The 20,736-nt window shown below is 42.8% G+C and overlaps 1 protein-coding gene across 2 annotated transcripts in view; it reads left to right on the top strand.

The window, feature by feature from the left end:
- Positions 1 to 20,376, top strand: part of SYNE2 (spectrin repeat containing nuclear envelope protein 2) — a 205,929-nt gene extending 185,553 nt beyond the window's left edge. For both annotated transcript variants that reach the window (XM_076345620.1, XM_076345619.1), the window contains exons 102-117: positions 3,217 to 3,404; positions 3,563 to 3,713; positions 4,198 to 4,380; positions 6,950 to 7,087; positions 7,988 to 8,182; positions 9,025 to 9,307; positions 9,667 to 9,735; positions 10,539 to 10,675; positions 11,599 to 11,728; positions 12,918 to 13,129; positions 15,845 to 16,045; positions 16,434 to 16,562; positions 17,105 to 17,293; positions 17,982 to 18,071; positions 18,291 to 18,337; positions 19,174 to 20,376. In XM_076345620.1, the coding sequence (XP_076201735.1) occupies positions 3,217 to 3,404; positions 3,563 to 3,713; positions 4,198 to 4,380; positions 6,950 to 7,087; positions 7,988 to 8,182; positions 9,025 to 9,307; positions 9,667 to 9,735; positions 10,539 to 10,675; positions 11,599 to 11,728; positions 12,918 to 13,129; positions 15,845 to 16,045; positions 16,434 to 16,562; positions 17,105 to 17,293; positions 17,982 to 18,071; positions 18,291 to 18,337; positions 19,174 to 19,399 (2,568 nt within the window). In that variant the 3' untranslated portion in view covers positions 19,400 to 20,376. The remainder of the gene's footprint in view (positions 1 to 3,216; positions 3,405 to 3,562; positions 3,714 to 4,197; positions 4,381 to 6,949; positions 7,088 to 7,987; positions 8,183 to 9,024; positions 9,308 to 9,666; positions 9,736 to 10,538; positions 10,676 to 11,598; positions 11,729 to 12,917; positions 13,130 to 15,844; positions 16,046 to 16,433; positions 16,563 to 17,104; positions 17,294 to 17,981; positions 18,072 to 18,290; positions 18,338 to 19,173) is intronic.
- The last annotated feature ends 360 nt before the right edge of the window (positions 20,377 to 20,736 follow it).

Raw genomic sequence — 20,736 nt, 5'->3', positions numbered from 1 at the left:
AGCTCAGTTCTCTTCCCCTCCTTGCAGACAGCAGAGCAAGCTTGGCAGAGAAGGATGTTTGAGCTTTGGAGGGTGGACTTGTGCAAACATACCTTTGACTGAGGCCTGATCCAGTAGGCAGGCTCTGAAGATCCCCCCAGCATTGGGTGAGATGGTGCGTGAATCCTGCTGAGGCATAAGTGTGAACCAGCCTAGCACCGTTGGGTGTTGGTTAAGTCCATGTAGGCATTTATCCAAGACAGTGGCTTACCAGGGGGATCTTAAGGATCTATGCTAGTTTTAAGTGCTGGAGATGGCAAGGATTGGGCACAGCTGAACGTGCCAGCTATCCCAGCCAAGTGGAAGTGTGAGATGAGTTGGATAGTCCTGGAGTAAATTTCTCTCTCCAGCAGCAAGGGAAGGTAAAGGAACTTCTCCAAAGCACAGACTTGCTGGTAGAGTCAGCCTTTGCTCAGGGCTGTGCTATAAATCTGCCCAGGTTCAAAGTGCCTCCCTGGGAAGGCTGAGTATGACCATGGCTGTCATCTGGCCTTTGTGTTAAGAAGGCCAAGTTAAGAATATTTGCCCTAAAACTGAGGATCAAGAATGAAGCTGTGAAGCATGGAAGCTTTATGGCATCTGCCTTTAAGAACACACCTATGGGTGTTCTTCCCATCTTTCCCATCTTCTCTCTCTCTGGCTGCTGCTTTCGTGTCTAAGGAAAGATCCCTGAGTAACCCAGACCTGAGGGCTATGTTCTCTGCTGGTTGATATGGCTCTCCATCCACTCATGTCCCAGACATCGCGGGAAGGGCCAGCCTCTCTGCTACAGGAGTGGAGATGGCTCCCACCGACTCCACTGCAGGAGTTGGTCAAATACCAGAAGCCTTGGCCCAGTGCCTCTAATGGTTTCATCTGCATTGTGAATGGTCACGTAAACAACAAGGAGATATTTTCTCCCCATCCAAACCTTTTGCATTCTCAAAGTCTGTGTTAAATTGCCAGGCAGAGAAGAACTGGGGCACAAAGGAATTGTGTCCAAACTAATTTATTTTTATTATGAGCATTCAAGCTTCAGCTCGCTGTGAGAGCCATCATTTGCTACTCAGAGTTACTTACTGCTTTGTTGTTTGGATTCTGTTTCAAACACAGACCTCTGGGCACCTCTAGATTCCTTCTACTGTAACCTTTTAGCAGGCTGAGTGTGAGAAGACTCTGCTGACTAAAAAGAACTCAATAAAAAAAAAAAAGCCTCTTTTGCTCCATATTAGAGAAACCTTTATCTGAATGCGACAAGTAAAAAGATCTTTCCTGGTTTTATCTGAACAATTATTTCAGCAAGAGCAGAGTGATGGTGAGAAATATGCCCTACAGGCTTCTTTTATTTGACATCCATGACTGGAAAAGCTTTACCTGTTCAGTCTTGAATAATGACATTTAAAAGCATTGTGCATCCACAGAGATGTTTTATGGCATGTTTGTTCAATTAAAGGATGAAGATTAAAACATGAATAATACTAATTTTAAGATTTCAAAGCTGTTTCACTAATGCAGAAGTCTAGCAGTGTGTAGTCTGTTTAAGCTCTCTGGGCAATGCTGTGCAGAGCTGAAGGAAAAGTACTGGTTTGGGGCTCAATGTATGTTCCTGGCCCTGTTACTTAGTTCTTTGTGTTTGTCTCGCCATAATACAGTCAGGTCATTTGGAATAACAGCTTGGAAAACAGCAAGGATTCTGCCTAGGGTTATTCCATGAATCCAGGCATGACCAAAAGTAATGAGATTGTGTCAGCAACATTACCATAGTGCAAGTATGGTGGATTTGTAATCTCTGGTCCAAATTCTCATTTTCACTAATACAGCTGTAAATCCAGTGTAATTTAATGAATTCAGAAGAGTCTCTCCAGGTACCAGTAGTGGGGTAGAGCCTGCTCTCAGACGTAGAGCCTGTGTTAAAAAGGCACTGCTGCCTCTTGCTCAGGAAACAGCTGTGACTCCTTAATAAGCTGTGAAAAATTATGTTGGGTCTGCTTCTGGCAGTCTCTCATCTGTGTAAGGATTTTGGCTTCTACATTCCTTAAAGCTGTACATTACCACAAATCCCACAAGCCAAATTTTGACCATTTATGGCTCAGCGCTTTCAGGTACCCATGTAACACCACTGAAGACTGCCACTGGGTGATACTCAATTCCTTGCAGTTTATTGACTTCTGGGAAGATCTTCCTTCAACTCCTTTTTTATTTACTACAAGCTGTGTCTGTTTTGGGGTTTTTTGTTTGTTTTATTTCGTTTTGGTTTTGCAAGTCTAGAGCAAAACCAATTCTGCTTCATCTGTTCATTGAAATCAGTAATACCATTTAATGGGAGTTCCTGTTCACTGTTGTCAGTAAAATATTAATTTGTGTTTGTTGTTCTAGTATTATTCAAGCAAAAGTCTCTGTATCCTTCATTAGGAAAGCCAGAAATGGATTGCCAAAATGGGAATGTAGTGGGCATTGTCATTTCATTAATATTTACAGTTGGTAGCATTGTACAGAGCTGCCTTTTCAATAAGAAATATTTAGATAAGGCTTTCTTTTTCTGTTATTCAATTACATTAACTTTAGGAGTAGTTATAGGTACAGAATGAGAGGCCAGACTATGTTGGAGATGCAGGCTCTGGAGAAGAAACCTGTCGTGTAGATTAGACAAAGGGTCTTTGCCAGACCCTTTAAAATAGTCTGTCAAAACAGGAGCTCTACAAGAAGGAGTAAGAAAAGTAGTGTAACACCAGCTACTTGTGTGCTGTGTTTCTGTGTTTCGTGATATCAGCCCGTGATCAGACAGTCGCTAAAGTACACGAACTGTACTATGAGTTCTCTGTCAAGTCTTACAGTGTAGTAAGCTGATATGAGACACTGTCATCTTGTACTGTCAAAATTAATAAGGATGTGTTTACGGTATGTGTAAGGTTTGGATTTTGAATGCACATTAAAATTGTCCAGACTGTTAATGAGAAGATTGAGCTTTCACTGAGAAACAAAAGCTGGACAATCCCTTTTTGCATGGCAGTTCTGTCCTGACCTGTCAGTCTGTCATCTGCACAGCTCATGCTGCAAGTCTGTTTTCTAAAGCTAAATAAGCTCTTCCTGACACACAATTTGCTCTTTCCCCATCCTCTGCAGCATTTTGAAAGGGTATGTCTGAAGTCTAGCCGTGCATGTTTCCTTCTACTCAAGCTATTCTTTTGCCAATGGCAGGATCTGCAACGAGACATAGAGCAACACACTGCAGGGGTGGAATCCGTGTTTAATATTTGTGAAGTCCTGCTACACGATTCAGATGCGTGTGCTAATGAGACAGAGTGTGACTCCATCCAGCAAACTACCAGGAGTTTGGACAGACGGTGGAGAAACATTTGCGCCATGTCTATGGAAAGGCGAATGAAGTAAGTATCTTTTTCTTACCCCTCCTAAAGAAGCCTGTGGCAGTATTTTGAAGAAACACTGTAGCTTTTGCCACAAGCTGAATTTTGAAAAAGAAAAAAATCCAAAATTAATAGTTAGCCTGTGATAAAACCTTCCCATTTTTGCATCTCCCTTTCAGAATCGAGGAAACCTGGCGCCTGTGGCAGCGGTTTTTGGACGACTATTCTCGCTTTGAAGATTGGCTAAAATCATCTGAAAGGACAGCAGCTAAGCCTAATTCTTCAGAGGTTTTGTACACACATGCAAAGGAGGAGCTGAAGAAATTTGAGGTGCATTTTTTAACTTCCATTTTTTTATGCTCAGCAGCAGGCTGAATGGTCAGACTGCTAAATACTTACTGTCTGTGTGAATTGCCTGGATCACTGAAAAACACCAGTTCAGCAGTGGTGGTATAGAGAATATAAATTGGCCAGTGTGTGGCTGCTACGTATCTGGCTGATTTATTTATCTCCAGAATTTTTTTTAATATGGAGAATCCAATGCTGTGAACTGACAAGATCCTGCTTATAAGTTAAAGATTTGCTTTTTATAGGCAGGAGACCTTTGTGGGTTGCGCTTTTTTCTTCTTCTTCTTTTCCTAATAAGCTAAGTCTGAGCAGATGATTTAAAATATGGATCCTTCTCTGGATTTAATTTTGCAGTTAGAAGGTCTGTTTTTAAGGGGAGGGTATCGTCATCTCTCTTGATAGATAGTATCATCCACATCCTTTCCCTTATCTGCAAGAGAACCGAGTTCCTTGATTTGCCTTGCAGGCATTCCAACGGCAAATTCATGAACGACTCACTCAGTTGGAGCTGATCAATAAGCAGTACAGACGTCTCGCCCGCGAGAACCGCACCGACTCAGCCAGCAAGTTGAAGCAGATGGTACATGAAGGCAACCAGCGCTGGGATAATCTCCAGAAACGAGTCGCTGCCATTCTGAGGAGACTCAAGGTAATTGCATGGTGGGGTGAGAAAGTGAGGAGCACCTGCAAGTTTCTGTAGGAATTACCCAAGGGCAAAACACATACTGGAGCAACCATCTTGTGTTGGTTTCTGTCTCGAGTTACCAGTGTAGAAGAGCAGCTCTGGAAAGGTCACCAAGTACATGGCATAAACAAGTCCTTGGTAGACGGATTCTTGGTAGTTGAAGAAGCATAAGGGAAGAATGGGTACAAATTTTGGAAGGGCAAGTCCTGCCTGACTAACCTAGTGGCCTTCTATAATGGAGTGACTACATCAGTGGACAAGGGAAGGGCTACAGATGTCATCTATCTGGACCTCTGTAAGGCCTTTGACACGGCACCCCCACAACATCCTTCTCTCTAAACTGGAGAGGTATGGATTTGATGGGTGGACTGCCCGGTGGGTGAGGAATTGGTTAGATGGTCGCATCCAGAGGGTAGTGGCCAACGGCTCAATGTCCAGATGCACATCGGTGACGAGTGGCATCCCGCAGGGGTCCGTATTGGGACCAGTACTGTTTAATATCTTCATCAATGACACAGGCAGTGGGATCGAGTGCCCCCTCAGCAAGTTTGCAGATGACACCAAGCTGAGTGGTGTGGTCAACATGCCAGAGGGACAGGATGCCATCCAGAGGGACCTGGACAAGCTCAAGAAGTGGGCCCATGTGAACCTCATGAGGTTTAACAAGGCCAAGTGCAAGGTCCTGCACCTGGGTCGGGGCAACCCCCGGTATCAGTACAGGCTGGGGGATGAAGAGATTGAGAGCAGCCCTGAGGAGAAGGACTTGGGGGTACTGGTGGATGAAAAGCTGGACATGAGCCAGCAATGTGCGCTCGCAGCCCGGAAGGCCAATCGTATCCTGGGCTGCATCAACAGAAGCGTGGCCAGCAGGTCGAGGGAGGGGATTCTGCCCCTCTACTCTGCTCTGGTGAGACCCCACCTGCAGTACTGCATCCAGCTCAAGAAAGACACGGGCCTGTTGGAGCGGGTCCAGAAGAGGGCCACGAAAATGATCAGGGGGATGGAACACCTCTCCTCTGAAGAAAGGCTGAGAGAGTTGGGGTTGTTCAGCCTAGAGAAGAGAAGGCTTTGGGGAGACCTTATTGCAGCCTATCAGTACTTAAAGGGGGCTTATAAGAAAGATGGGGACAGACTTTTTAGCAGGGCCTGTTGCGACAGGACAAGGGGGAATGGCTTTAAACTAAAGGGGGGTAGATATAGACTAGACACAAGGAAGAAATTTTTTATGCTGAGGGTGGTGAGGCACTGGCCCAAGTTGCCCAGAGAGGTGGTGGATGCCCCATCCCTGGAGACATTCAAGGTCAAGTTGGCCAGGGGTCTGAGCAACCTGATCTAGTTGAAGCTGTCCCTGCCCACGGCAGGGGGGTTGGACTAGGTGACCTTTAGAGGTCCCTTCCAACCCAAACTATTCTATGATTCTAAGGTGCGTTGCAGGCCTTACTGCTTCTATCCCACTCTCCTCTTACCCAGTCTTGTCATGGGTAGATGCGTTCATGCACTTGCATCTTTCCATAAATAAGAGGCAGAGAGATAAAAGGGCCCCAGTGCAGATACGGTTTGGAGTTTCCAACGCAGCTCTACTTTATGCCAAGTTATGATTCATCTACAAGGCTTTAAACATGGAGATGTGATGGAGAGGCATACTGCTGTCACCAGCTCCTGCTGTGCTTTCTGCCTGACAGAGGATTGTTGTCGAAGAGTGTATTTGTGACACTTCAAAGAAGTGTCCTGCTTGTTAAACGGATCTCTGGACAGATACTCTGTGCTGTGCCCTGGAGGAAACTTCTTACTGCCTGATTTTTAAATACAACAGTGCTGCACGCAGTTGACAGGGAAAACTATTGGATCCCCAAAGTCAGTGGATGAGGCTGTGAGAGCGCTGATGGGGTTTGATCTGTGCAGTCAGGAGGTGTTGTGTTTGGGATGTTATATAATCCCCTTCCTGAACAGTAAATCCACCAAGGAGAACTGGGGCACTGCAAGCTGCATGTCTGTTAGCAGCTTCTGTGGGAGATGGCAGCAGAGAGAGCTCCTCCTGGCTTCCACGCCAAATGATGCATTAATTACACTTGTGTGGTCATCCATGATCCAGGTTCTCCATTGTTTTACTGATTTTAATGTCATAGTTTTAATTACTTTAATTAGAGATGGGGCTTGCTTCCTTTGTCTGTCTGTCTTCTAAATTTAGAACAAATTAGATGTTAAACCTGAGTCCGAATAACTGTTACACTGGTATAATGATGTAGGAGAAGGTATACAGTGTGGAAGTAAGAATATAATTTTATAGAAGCATCTTGTACTGATGAAATTTTATTCCCTCTCCCATACGAATAGTGTAGTAACATAGGACACTGTTCCAGCATCACTATAGGAAGGGGACAGTTTTTATACATGGCATGCTGCCATTTGTTCCCTGAAGGCCTTTTAAGATGAACAGCAGTTTTGAAACAAAACGCTGTTTTCGGAGGGCTCCTGTGACCATCTTTTTTAGTAGCTGAAGTCTTATAACGCTGGCTCCCTTCTTCTTATTCAGCACTTCACCAATCGGAGAGATGAGTTTGAGGGGACGAGGGAAAGCATCCTTGTTTGGCTCACAGAAATGGACCTCCAGCTGACAAATGTGGAGCACTTCTCAAAAAGTAACTTTGATGACAAAATGCGCCAGTTAAATGTACGTATCCTTATAAAGCAGTTGTTTAATATAGCCCAGCAGATCCTATTGGGCTGCCCTCTCTTGACAGAATCATCTACTTTTCTGGAACTTCACAACAGTCAACGGATCTGTAGGGCTATATTTATTTTAAGACATCAGTAAATTGTTAAGACTTATCCTCTGAATCAGGATTAAACTGTACAGTATTTAAATTCAGATTCAGTGTTCAAGCTCACTTCTATTCTGCCATTTTCTCGTAATACCGAGTGGCAGTGGCAGTGATATCTGGCCTAGAAAGGAGCATATGCAGGTTAACAGTAAAAGCTACATTCCTAAATTCAGGTGTTCTTTTCGGGTGAGAATTTTTTTAAATTGGCATTAAGGTAGGATCTCTCCTCTGAGTGCATTGTTTGTAGTTGGGACTTTCAAACAGAAATAAGACAGAAGGCATGTGCAATGATTCTAAAGAACATACTAGCTCTTTGCTACCTGCTCATATGCTCGTTTCTCCTTTCCTCCTGCACTGTTAATTGTTTTGGGATGTAGATTTACTGTTGTGTAGGCTGGAGGTCCAACCAGCCAAACTTCCTTGCTACTGAGAAAAAGATTGTGTGTACCCAACAGAAAAATAAACTCTGATTAGCTGAACTCTCGTACCGTGATCCCCTGCAGGCTCAGGACACTGCAATGATATTGATGTACACATGGGTGGAAAATGCCACTTCATTTGGAACTGTAATCCTGCTAATAAAACAAACCTCTGGACCTCTTGAGTAAAAAGATACTTGCCAAATGAAATTAGACAACAATGTCAATTGCTGCTTTTCTTTCACTGCAGTGTGCAAGAAAGGAAGGACAAACCTTAGGCTGGAAAGGGACGTTGTGGAAGTAATTATTTTTCTTGTATGTTCCAAATAGGGCTTCCAGCAGGAAATAACACTAAACACCAATAAGATTGATCAGCTAATCGTTTTTGGGGAGCAGTTGATTCAGAAGAGTGAGCCTTTGGATGCTACCCTGATTGAAGATGAATTGGAAGAACTTCATAGATACTGTCAGGAAGTGTTTGGGCGAGTTGCCCGGTTCCATCAAAGACTGACTTCAAGGCATCCTGTAAGAAGCAACAGTTGTTTAGATGCTTTGGCAAGATTTTGGTGTTTGAACTGCAATGCTCATTGCTTATCACTAGCAGCTTGACTGAGTGGTTTGAGCTCAAAGGGGTCAGGAGCTCCTCAGTAGTTGTGCCAGCTTTGCTAAATCTTTGTCACCAGTCTTGTCTCCTCACGCCTCTCATGTTGGGTCTCCATCTGCAGAATCTGGATAATAGCATGGAAGTAATTCACAGGGTTAATATTTAGATAGTAGTGGTTTGAGGACTTCAAAAGCTTTTTTGGTGTTTTTAATATCACTTTGTTTTCTTTATTTTCAATAACGTGCTTAGAATATCTCTATGGATTTCTTTGTGAGGCTCCATCTGTCCACTTTCTTGTGGGAACCCTGAATGGGGAACAGCATGCTCTTTACTTTTCAGTGGGAACATTTAGCTGATTCTCAGTTTGCTTTGGCTCAAAAAGAAGGAACATCTACTAAAAAACCAGGTAGAGGAAGTAACATGATCATCTACGAGTAGCTGTTCACCCCTGCCTGAGCATCATTTAATTGCTGACCTGTGCAGTCCATTTGGAACTGGGTACCCCTCCCTGCAAACTAGAGAGAGATGTTATGGTGGTGGCTGAGTGTCTTGAAAGAGGGGAGGTAGCTGCTAATGTGAGGATTATTTTGGCAAAAAAGGAAGAAGGCAGAAATTATGCTTGCCTTTAATTTTAGGCACGTGGTCTTCTATTACTGCAGCCGACCGCAAAACAGTCCCTAGTGTGGCTCAATCATTAGCTCATTAAGCAGTGTAGATCTATTGTAAATCTTATTAATATGCAATAATTGTTATTTATTTTTAGGGATTGGATGATGAAAAAGAGACTTCTGAAAATGAGACAGATCCAGAAGACTCCAGAGAAATCCAGAATGATCCCTGGCATAAGAAGGCCATCCGTGAGGGGCCCTCTTCACCACAGTCCCTTTGCCACCTTATGCCCCCTACTCAAGGTCATGAAAGATCAGGCTGTGAAACCCCTGTCAGTGTTGACTCCATCCCACTCGAGTGGGATCACACAGGTGATGTGGGAGGTTCTTCCTCTCACGAAGACGAAGAAGAAGCAACATACTACAGTGCTCTGTCAGGTGAGACCCAATTGCCAGCTGTTTGTTTTGACATGGACAACTGCAGGATGTCCCTGTGTGGGAAGGGAGGGGGATTGAGGTCTTGCTCCCATGTTGTTGATTGGTTCTCAAGTACTATTAATAGATGCGAGCAGTCTCATCTCTTAGATGTCTTGATGAAGAGAATGGTATTGTCTAAACCAAGCTTATATTTTCAGAACCATAAGGTTTTTAGAAACCTTACTTTTTAAGAATGTTTGATGAAAATAGTACGAACAACTTATTTTGTTCTTTGTCTTTGCTGTCCCTCATTGTTTCAGTTGTTTTTAATAGTTGGAAAATATTGAATAGTGAGGAAAATGACATTATTCTTTTTTCAGATGTAGAAATCACTGAAAATCCTGAGGCATATCTTAAAATGACCACAAAAACTTTGAAAGCATCTTCTGGTAGGCACCTGCTAATGCATGTGTCTGAACATGGCAATCTCCCTGTGCTGCACGCTATATTCCTCAACCTCTCTCATATGTAATGTCTGACTTCCTGCCTTGTGTGGACACCATGTCTCATCCTGTCATGGTGTTCTTACGCTGCAGTATTCACATGTACATTACGAAGCAGTCAAGAACATACCATTTAGATTTTGCCTGGTAAATGCCAAGGTGGTTAATGTGCATTTCATTTTATTGATCCAAAGTCTTTTGGTACTTTCTTGGTGGTTTGCTCTGGGTAGTATCACTTTTTTGGTTGTTTCTAATTTTGATTGCATAATAACTGAAGGAAATAGTTCCAACTCTGCAAGTATTTTTTGTGTTTTGTGCATGACAGAACGGTGTGTGTCCTGTCTGTTAAATCCAGACCAAACGTTCTCCAAATCAGGACATGTCTATACTTGTCGCTACTGAAATGCATTGCAGATGTGTGATAGTATTGTTGAGATGCAAACATTCCAAAACCACAGTGCAGCCTTTTTCTTTTATTTTTTGAATACTCATACCTGTATTCAAGCATTTTCCAGAAGAAAACAGAATGTCCCATAACTGCATGGCTCTCATCTCATTACCTTTGAAACACTGTTGATGTTTTGCAAATGTGCATGCTTTGCAAGGAAAGCTGCAAAACTGTCATTTTTATGCCATAACTTGATGCCATTTTATTTAGAGCGCTTTCTAACTTAATACAAAGCAACAGCTTCCTTGTGGAGATGGGATTTTGCACTCATGGCATATGGTTTTGGTTTTATTTGTTTCAGGAAAGTCTGTTTCAGAAGCTCATCCTTGGCGTTCTCCAGATAGCCCAGTCTGCAGGAAACACCGATACAACCAGGCAGAGTTGGTTGAAAATGTGTTGTCTGGTCCAGAGACAAGTACTCCCTATAAGCCAGACTATGTGAGTTGGAGGCTCTGTGGGCACTGAACCCGTACTACACAGTCTGTTTGTTGTTCCTGTGTAACTACATCCTCTTCACTCCTTCAGCCTCAAGGAAAAGATTAGTTGTGGGGGGAATGTTTGCTTTATGCAAACTTAGACATTATTTCTGGTGGCTCAGGTAACCAGTAAGAGTCTCTATCCGCTCATTAGAAAAGCTTCTTTAAAGCAACTCAGAACAATCATGTTAGGCTCCTGATCAGAGTTAGTGTCTGGAGGAACTCACTTCCTCATAGGACAAGTCTAGGAGAATTTAAACCCCCCAAGGAGAGCGTGTGAATACCTTCCCTTGATATTTACTGACATATCTCCCTTTCCTAAGCAGACCGATTTGAAGGGTCCTTTTCTAGCATGCGACCCACCATTTAATCTGCTTCTGAGCACTAAAAAATGTGCCAAAATGGCTGTTGTTCATTGGTACCTCAGCCTTGGTGGCTGGTTGCCAGCCGTGGCTTCACCAGCAGCTGCCAGACTCGGTGGATCTGGACCAGTTGTCACTACTCTTCCAGGCACAAGATGGTGCTGGTATCTGGCTGCTTTTGTCATCGTTAAACCAGTCTTAGAGCCTTAGAGTCAATATTGCCAAGACCCGGAATCCAACAAAGAGCCTGAGCAACTGTACATTGTCTGGTACATGTAGTGCTAAAAGCAATTAATTTGCCATGTCCAGTCTTGAAATAATTAGCATCACTGTGCTGTGTGCTTGTTTACTGAGAAGGCATAGAGAGCCAGTATAAACGGTTAGCAAAGATGCAGAAGCCCAGTGCTAAATCTGACATGCAACAGCTGAGCGGCAGCCCAGCCACCCCAAAGTAACACAAATGAAGCTTGACCTTTGATGGCTTGTTAACCTGCAGGGCTCACCCACCAAAATGTCATTCCAGGTGAAGCAGCTCAGCTCTGCAAGCAGCAGCAGCATCAACAAGGAGAAAATTACGTCTGCTAACATGAGTGATGAAGAACCCCAAGATGACCAAGAGCTTGTGAATATAGCAGCTGCAGAGAAGCCGTCAGGTACAGAGCATTAGGAGTGGCTTTGGTGCTGTGGTGTTTGTCCTGTGACTCTGCGGGAGACAAAGCAGAGATGGCATGAAGGCAGCACCTTTGCCTTGGGATCAAAATAGAAGTAAACCACTATCCTCTAAATTAATGTATTTTGCTAAGATTCACTGAGCTGCCTTCTCACCTGGTACTGTCCAACCTGTGTTTGCTGTTCTAAGCTTTTACATTTTCTGCCAGAATTGAGATTTTTATCACTCATAATATACTTCTATCTCTTGGCTGCTTGGAATGAATGGGAACAATTTCACTTTTGTGTGATACTGAATACTTCAGAGACTTTAATCAGATTTCAAACGGAAGAAGTGTGTCTCTTTGTCTAAAGTAAGATTGCTACAGTTCATTTTCTCAGTTATTGGTACTCCTTATAACAAGATGCTACAGCTCCCATTTACAGAAATGTTTTGTCAAAGCTGGTAATGTATTCTGTTCTTCACTGTCTTCACTGTGGTCCTTTCTTCCAAATAGGCCAACAAGCTGGTTCTCTTAACCTTTTAAGACCTCATTCCTGGTTTCAGGTGCTCGAGATTATAATAAGAACACATCTGTACTGCAATCACAAAAGCGAATCAAGTGATAAAAAGAAGACTGCAGCTATATGCACCAGCTTACTTAGTTTATGTCTCTGGTCTCACAAATAGACCAGGGTTGAGTCCCATACATGGCATGAATAGGAAAAGCTCTGAGAAGGGCTTAGACGTGGTTCCAGAAATAGTGTTAGTGATCGCACAGGTGGCATCTCCATCTCCTTTAGCACTGAACTGATGAAACACAAACCCAAGTCCTAACTGCTGGATCATACTTTGTCCCGTGATGAATTTTGGTGTCTACCAAATCACAACTGGGCTCATTGAATTCCGTCTCCTTAAATTTGCTCTGTTCTTCCAGATGAATTAAAATGTCTTCAATTAATGTGATTAAAATCCTGGGTAGCATTACTATGTGGATAACTTGACTAGTAATGTGAAACTTACAGACTGCAGAATCTCAAGAAAAAATGTGTCTGGATAACAGCAGTACATGGTAGCAATTATTTGGCCTTGAGTAGATTGGAGAATAATTTACTCGTAAAACTCCTTGCATCTGTTTTATGCGCTCTTCACCTTACTGAAAATTTAAATGTGTGTTGTTGTATCATTTGTAGGCATTATTGGTAGGTGGGAGCTCATCCAAGCTCAAGACCTCAGAAATAAACTTAGGATGAAACAGAAATTGCAGCAGTGGCAGCAGCTGAACTCAGATATCAGCGACGTGTCTGCTTGGCTTGATAAAACTGAGGAGGAGCTGGAAGAGCTGCAAAAAGTGAAACCTCCAACCAGCATGCAGGCGTTGGAACAAAGGGTCAAGAAATTGAAAGTAAGTTATGGCATACTGAGAAGCGGGATTTCAAGATGCTCATGCTCTTTATCATTGCCTTTGTGCTCCTAGGATCTGTTGGCAGCATGAATGCTAATAACAATGTGCGTATGCCACAGAGGAGCTAAGCTGTTTTCAGCTAAGAGGACTAAAGAGAGTAGTGAAACAAGGTGCTTCTGTCTTCATATGCAGAGATTTGCAGGCAATATGCCTAGGTACAACAGGCAGCCAGGCTGAAATAAAAACCTCTCCCTTTCTGTTTTTTTGCAGAGACACTTTATTTGCACTCAAACAAAGCATTCAGCCCCAAACTTCTCTTTTTAGGCCTTTTGTTTTAGAAAACAAACAAAAAAAAGCTAAATGATGAAGGCTTAGACTCCCCAGATGCCTAGGGTCAGGCCTTGTCTTGGAGGGGTTGGGTGTTCTGAGCGGTGATACTGGCATTTTCTCCTTGTTCTGTGCCATTCCCCTCTATGCAAACCAGAAAGGGCTTGAAAATTAGCCTGGTCTACAGGCTACAAAGTCTAGGCTGATTTTTTTTTAATTGAATTAATGGAAGGGGGGGGGTGTTGTAGCTCCAACAGGGAGACTGAGAAAGATCTGCTCTAAAGCTGTGGTTTTTAGCAGTATGGTGTTTGCAAGAAATCTTAGCTCTAAACAGCACCTTTGTCCTATAGTTGAAGGATACATCATTTCAAAACATGCAGTTGCATTTTTTTGCTTAGCAAATGCAGATTTCTCATCGAATAGAATGTATTCGTTAAAAACGAGAAACAAAATAAATTCAGTCTCTCCTAATCTTCAGCCAAGTAATAGAACAGTTAGAGAGACAATAACATGAACATTTGTCAGCATGTGTGGTCATGTTATGTTGCCTGTTGTGACTCTCAGCTTCCATAAATTAAGTAGGACTAAGTCAGGTCTGCAAGCTGAACCAGCAGGTTACCAGGGTACATGTAAGTGCTAGGTCCCTAGGACTTAGGTAACAAAATGCCTCAGGTTGAACTCTGACAGAGCAAGTGTTCCTAACACTTGTGGGAGTGCAAAATCCCTGTGTGCTAACCCTTCTGCCAGCAGCCTCGTATGGAGTCACCCAAATCCTGAGGCTACTGGTCAGTCTGGCATCACACTCGGGATGATGCTCACAAACAAGACACTCTGCAAGACAGAGGAGGGATTTCTTAGGCATGTTGGGAGTATGCTTAAGCCTACACGTCCTTGAGTATTCATTAGGCCAGGGGGAATGACTCTGCACTCCAGTGTGTGACTCCAGTAAGAACGACTCTGATTCCATCAGCCAACCTGGCTTAGGCACCAAGCGCTAGGAGAGGTCCGGTGATGCCTCAGGAGTGGAGGGAGGTGCTTCTCTTTGGGCTGGAGTTGGGTGTCTGACCTCTTCAAGGAGTGGAGTTTCACTTTTCCTTCTCTCTTCTGCATTTTCTTAAGAGGAGTCCAGCTGGCTGTAAATCTCCTTTTCAGACAGCTTGGCTTTCTATAGGTGTCTAAAAGAGCCAGCATGCTCTAAGACGTGAATTTCATGAGATGTCAGGACATCGCAATTGTCCTGGATAAGGATAAAGCCAGTCTGGCTGCAGACTGGCTTACCGGTGTTTAGAAGTCTGTGATGGACCGTTTGTATTGTCTGATATTGAAAGAAACGTTGTTGCTTGAAGGAGGGAGACAGGGTTCTTTGTTGGGTGAAATGTAATTTAGAGTAGCAGTTTTCAACAAGTGGGACACAGATCTTGAGAATATATAGATTGACACTCTTAGTTACAAAGGCTGCTAAGAAAAGCAATCTGAGCTGTGTTGATTGCAGGACTCATCCTGCAGCTCTTACTTTTCTACTGCAGGAGCCCACAACTTGAAAAAGACTGCGTACCCTTGATTCAAACTGTAAACTTCTTGAGGGTACGAGGTATTGTTTGGCATTCTTTTTTTTAAAAAACCTTAAAAAATACAGGCTCTACCTTAACATAAAGGTGGTTAGGTGATACAGCCATGACTTCGCAAATTCCATTATTATTTCCCCCTGCAATTTTAAGGGAGGGGAGGAAAGCAGGCAGGGGCTGCCATTCGGGGGGACCTCGACAAGTCAGAGAAATGGGCTGACAGAAACTCTGACTAGAGAGGAGAAAAAGAATTTCTCACAATGGGGTGGTCTGGTGCGGGACCAGGGGCCCAGAGGGGATGGGGAATCTCCATCCTGCGAGATACTCAAAATTTGACTGGATGAGGTCCTGAGCCGCCTGCTCTGAGTTTGAAGTTGGCCCTACTTGGAGCAGGAGGATGGAGTACAGACCTCCAGATGTCCCTTTCAGCATTATTCTAGGATCCTGAGGCAGCAAAACCTTTATACATCAAGAGGAAATACCATGTGATGACCTGTGGGAATATTTGTCCAAATGTCAGGGCAAGAGACAGCTCAGAGGAATGAAGGGCAGATGTGGATTAAGCCATAATGCCTGTAACTTAGGGAGAAGCACAGGCCCAACCAGATTTGTTTTCTTCAAAGTGAAGGGTTTTGCTTTAAAAAAAAAAATAACATAAAAAAGGCCACCTACCTTAGTATGTTCCTTAGCAGTATCTGAAAAGCCACCAGATTCAAACAGCTTTCCGCAATACCTGTGATTCTTTTGAGGGTGTAGTTTTATTGTAAATAAACAACATGTTTTTCATCATTCATAGAAGCTCCTAATCTGCTTTTTCTACCAGGACATGCTTAAAGCGTTTGATAACTACAAGGCAGTGGTGCTTTCTGTTAACCTGAGCAGCAAAGAATTCCAGAAATCGGATAGCACGGAGTTCAAAGAACTTCAGAACAGGCTTCGGAAGGTGAACTTGCATTGGGAGAAAGCAACTCATGCACTGCACAACTGGAGGAAAGGTTTACAGCAAGCCGTACTGCATTGCCAGGTGCATACCACATGCCAGCTTATAAGGGAAGACTCCTCTTTAGGGTGCTACTGCAGGGAAGATAAGGGGAGAGGGCAGAGGTTGGGTTTACTGTAAACCAAGAATTCCTGCACATTAGTGGAATGGTTGCTCAGAATCCGAGACCCTTAATTTTCTTATAAACTTGACTCTGTTGGGTTTAAAGGGTTTGGTAAAAATATCTTTGAACTGCATAATATCCTTTATTACATAGGCGGAATAGTTTAACTAGGTTGCTGTAGCCTCACTAATCATGAATTTGTTGTTGGCTCTGTCTAATCTGGGCTGGTCATTTTGTTTGTAGGCAAAGCCAGGTGAAAGCACAGCAAAAGTGTGTTTTCTCTTATGTGCAAATCTTTTGTTTCTCTAGGACTTCCATGATCAGAGCCAAAAACTAATCCTGTGGTTAGCAAGTGCTGATAGCCGAAGGAATGAAGCACAAATCACAGATCCAAACGCTGACCTCAATACAATACTGGAATGCCAAAAGGAGCTAATGGTAAGTGTAGTCTTGACTACAGCACTTCAGCTCTTCCAGTGAGTCAGTAGCTCTCACCACAAAATGAAGAGCAATATGTTTATTTTTCAATATATATTTCAGTATATTTATTTTTCAAGATGTCTGCATCCTGTCCTTGAACCTGCTGTATTCAGGCACGTGGCATGTTTCTGAAATGGACTAAGACATTGCCTATGTGAGGAATTTTTTCCTGTAATTATGCATCATAATTAAGTTCCTTATGAACAGTCTTTATGCTGCAGTAAGACTTCCAATTTCCAAGATTTAATGTCTTTTCGATATGGATTAATTACTGCTAGAACTATTTCTAAATGTTAGTTCAAGCGGGTACAACCCATCTCTTCAAGAGAACTTCGTTTCCTATGTAGCTGTAATAGCCATTCCTGTGTATTGCGGATTCTCAGGCAGGTTGAGTTGTTCTTTAAAGCCTTCCAGAGTTCCTCCTTTTATGAGAACATCCTTAAAGTTGAGAGTAACAGTCTGTTGCACTGTTGTTTGTTTGTTTGTTTGTTTGTTCTAAGCAACTGGAGAAAGAGCTGCTGGAACAACAGCTTAAAGTAAACTCGCTTCAAGAACTTACTGCTTACCTGCTGCTTAAATCAGATGGTGATTACATTGAAGCTGATGAGAAGGTCCACGTAATTGGAAGGAAACTGAAACAGCTTATTGAACAAGTTTCACATGACTTAAAAACAATACAAGGAAATCTGGTGAGTCAGAGTTCAAATACTTGTTCATGGATCTTTCTTACTGAAAAGTAATAACATATTAAGAGTAAAGGTATTTATAAAAGACTGACTTAAAACTTAAGTACTTCCGCCTTCATAAGCTGAAAAAAGAACAATTAAGTCTGCCTTTAGGAAAGACTTCAGCACCACGAGGCTAGTACAGTATTGAAATGGATTGCCCAGAGAGGTTTGCAGTCCCCATCCTTGAGGGGTTTGAAGAGCAGACAGGATAAAGCCTCGAGTAAGGCTTTCTGTCTGGTCTCATGGCTGACCTTGCTTTGAGCAGGAGGTTGGACTAGATGAACTTCCTGCGGTCCCTTCCAACCTGAATTATCCTATGATCCGTACCAAGTATCACGCTAGGAGTGTGTAACGAACACATAGGAGTTGTAGTCATAGCAATACATTGCTTATCCTGAGAGCTGTCAGGTAGAGATATTTTCAGGTTAATACCTGTACGCACCTGTTCCACTGTAATTCCTCCGGGTTGAGCACAGTAAAACATTTCTTCGTGCTGGAGAACTGGAGCATGTTTACCACTGGTTATGCGCATCTAAAGAGGCAATGGGCTGTGCACCTGCAGAGAGGCGATGAAAGATGGCTCTTTGCACTTCATCTGTTGTGAGTGTTGAACGTGCATTTTAAAGAGGAAGGTGTGGTTACCTTTTAGGATACCAGAGCATTCCTGCTAGTTCCAGATGACTTGGACTCAGGAGTCTATAATCCAGTTGCAGCGAAATCCAGCCCTGCTGTGAAGAAGGCAAGTATTTTTTTTCTAATATTTTGCTATCAGCATATAGCATATTTTGACATATTTAGCCTGAAAGTTCCTCAAATGTAATGATTCTACCTTTTAGATGCATGTACCTTATTACAGAATTTACAACAGTACTTTAAAGTCTACCACTGTCTTTTTTGAGAAAGAGAAATTCCTTGTAGTTTCTGAAAGCTGGGTACTAAAAGCTGTTTCTCTCAACAGATCACCGTAAGGAGAACTGCAGATGGCAGAAACAGCAGCAGCCCAAGGTATTATTTTATATTAGCCTGATCTCTTGAAGGATAGTGAAAACGGCAGGGGCGAGCTGAGTGCCAGCAGAAACCTGGGCAGCTGTTCCTCATAGGTTGACATGCAGGTGGAGGTGATTTCTGCCTACCTGTAGCGTCTCCTCTACCTACCAGCTCTGGGCTGCACCTTGGTGAATGGTTTTCTTTTAGCACTCCTGCTCCTAGACCTCTGCACCAATGTGCAACCTTGGCTTTCTTTACTCTTGAGAAAATATTTTTTGTGCCAAATGGGGGAATATTTTCGTTTTAAATCTTCCTTTAATTCCACCAGCATACCTGGGCAAAGAAATTTGCAGCTTAGAGCCACTTACTACAAACAGACCATGAAGGACAAAGGGAGAACTTCACCCCCAGTACATTAGGGTCTGTTCAAAGGATAGATCTCAGTAATGCCAAGGCAAAGAAGAGCCCAGTCAGTCTGAACGGTGGCTTTCCTTTATACTTCAACATGTATTTAGAGTGGTTGGTTTGTCTGCTGGGAAAACTTAAGTTTGCATCTGAAAATAGGGTAAAAACCCACTGATCTAAGCTATTACGAAGAAATGTTTCTTCTTCAGTAGCAAGGACAGTAAACCCAAGCCAGCAGCTGGCTTCCCACTGAGCAGTCTTGCACGCTTTCAAGTTATAGTTAAAGTGTTTCATGTGCAGTGCATTCTCCTGTAGATACGCAGCCCTGCATCTTGGAAGGGTAGGGGGGACCCTAGAGAGGGAGTTAAAAGGACTTGTTTAATTCAAACTCTGAAGTGCCTTTTTTTTTTCTTTTTCTATTTTGTTTTTCTTTTTTTTCTCCTTTTCAGAGGTGAAAGCCATCCACAACCTAGTCAAGCAATTCCTTGGTCTCCCTCCTTCTTTTACCGTGTATTACGAGCAGCTTTACCTCTTCAGTTGTTCTTTCTACTGCTTTTACTTCTGGCTTGCATGATTCCATCTTCTGAGGAAGACTACAGCTGCACCCAGGCAAACAACTTTGCCCGTTCTTTCTATCCCATGCTGCGATACACCAATGGGCCTCCACCAACTTAGAAAGCAGCCCGAGAATCTTCAGTTATACCAAAACACACTCTCTGCGGTGCTTTTTTCATGCTGCTAGCATCAATCAAGCAGTGACATCACATAATTAAATACAGAAACTTTTGTGCTGTGCAGTCACTGCTGCAGCTAAATAATGCCTCACATTTATAGCCTCCTTGCCCTGTCGCAGGGAATGTGCTAAATTTCACATCTCAAAATGTATATCTTGACAAAATTTCAGGATTTTGTACGGAAAACAAACTTTTTCTATAGATTTTTAAACTCTAAGCAACACACTTTATACTTTGATGCAATAGATCCACTATTTTATAGGTGCAGTGCTCTCAAGCTTGCAAGGTGATTGAATACTGAGTTATTAGATGCAGAAACCACATCACAGTCATCTTAAACACAGCAGTCTGTCTCGGGTTAGCACGACAAACCAGCAGTTGAAGAGGCACTTTTTGCCTAAAATGATTACTGCACACACTCACGTTACCTGTAGCTTTTGGTACTGTAGTCACTTGGTGGAAACAAAAAAATCTACATCTTTTTGAATCTTTGTTATTGTATTTTATTCATCTAACACGTTCAATAAAAGGATGCACATTTGTTTTGTTTTACATATAGTGTTCTAGTGGTTAGGACTGCTGTGTTGTCTTTTTACACCACCTTTGAAATACGAAATTGTGGCATTGCATGGAAGTGGTTTATAATGCACATATTTTCTAGATGAACATGATTATGTAGACTATCCCTGATGTATACAAATAACGTAATGACTTTTTTAATGAAAGATTTTTTTTCAGTTTTTAACCTGCTGAATAGTGTACAGTATCTTGGGAGAGAATGGTGCATTTTTATAAGCTTCATCGTTAAAATGAAACTGACACTTGGGCAATGGCTAGAGAAACACTGTGTACAGTCAGCGTTGCCATTGCTTCTCGGTTGTACAGTTCAAGTACTGTCATTAAAATTTTGCCAATGTCTGCAGGGGCTATCGGTGTGTCTAGTGGGGGGCAGGCAACCACCGTGTGTTCCAACAGCGCTGACTTCTCCGCTCCTGTATAAGTCAACTTATTTGCATGCTAACGCAACAGCGTCAGAAGAAGCGTGACCACTCTTGCTTGTCAGAGCAAGCGTTGACAAATTCAGAAGCGGAGCCTGTGTTTGGTGGCACAGATCCTTTCCTTTGCAACCGACTCTAATTTCCTGGAGGAAGAATACAAAGTTGAAGCAACTAGTGCTTATTACTAGGTCAAAATGCTGAACGATTTCCCCACCCTGGAACTGATTTTCTAAACTGGGAGTTACGGCAGTGCTGGAGAGGGAGGTGCCCATCGAGGAGA

Source organism: Aptenodytes patagonicus, chromosome 7 (assembly GCF_965638725.1).
Source record: "Aptenodytes patagonicus chromosome 7, bAptPat1.pri.cur, whole genome shotgun sequence".
Classification (NCBI taxonomy): Eukaryota; Metazoa; Chordata; class Aves; order Sphenisciformes; family Spheniscidae; genus Aptenodytes; species Aptenodytes patagonicus.
The sequence above is the reverse complement of the archived record's forward strand: the minus strand, read 5'-3'. Positions and strand labels throughout refer to the sequence as shown.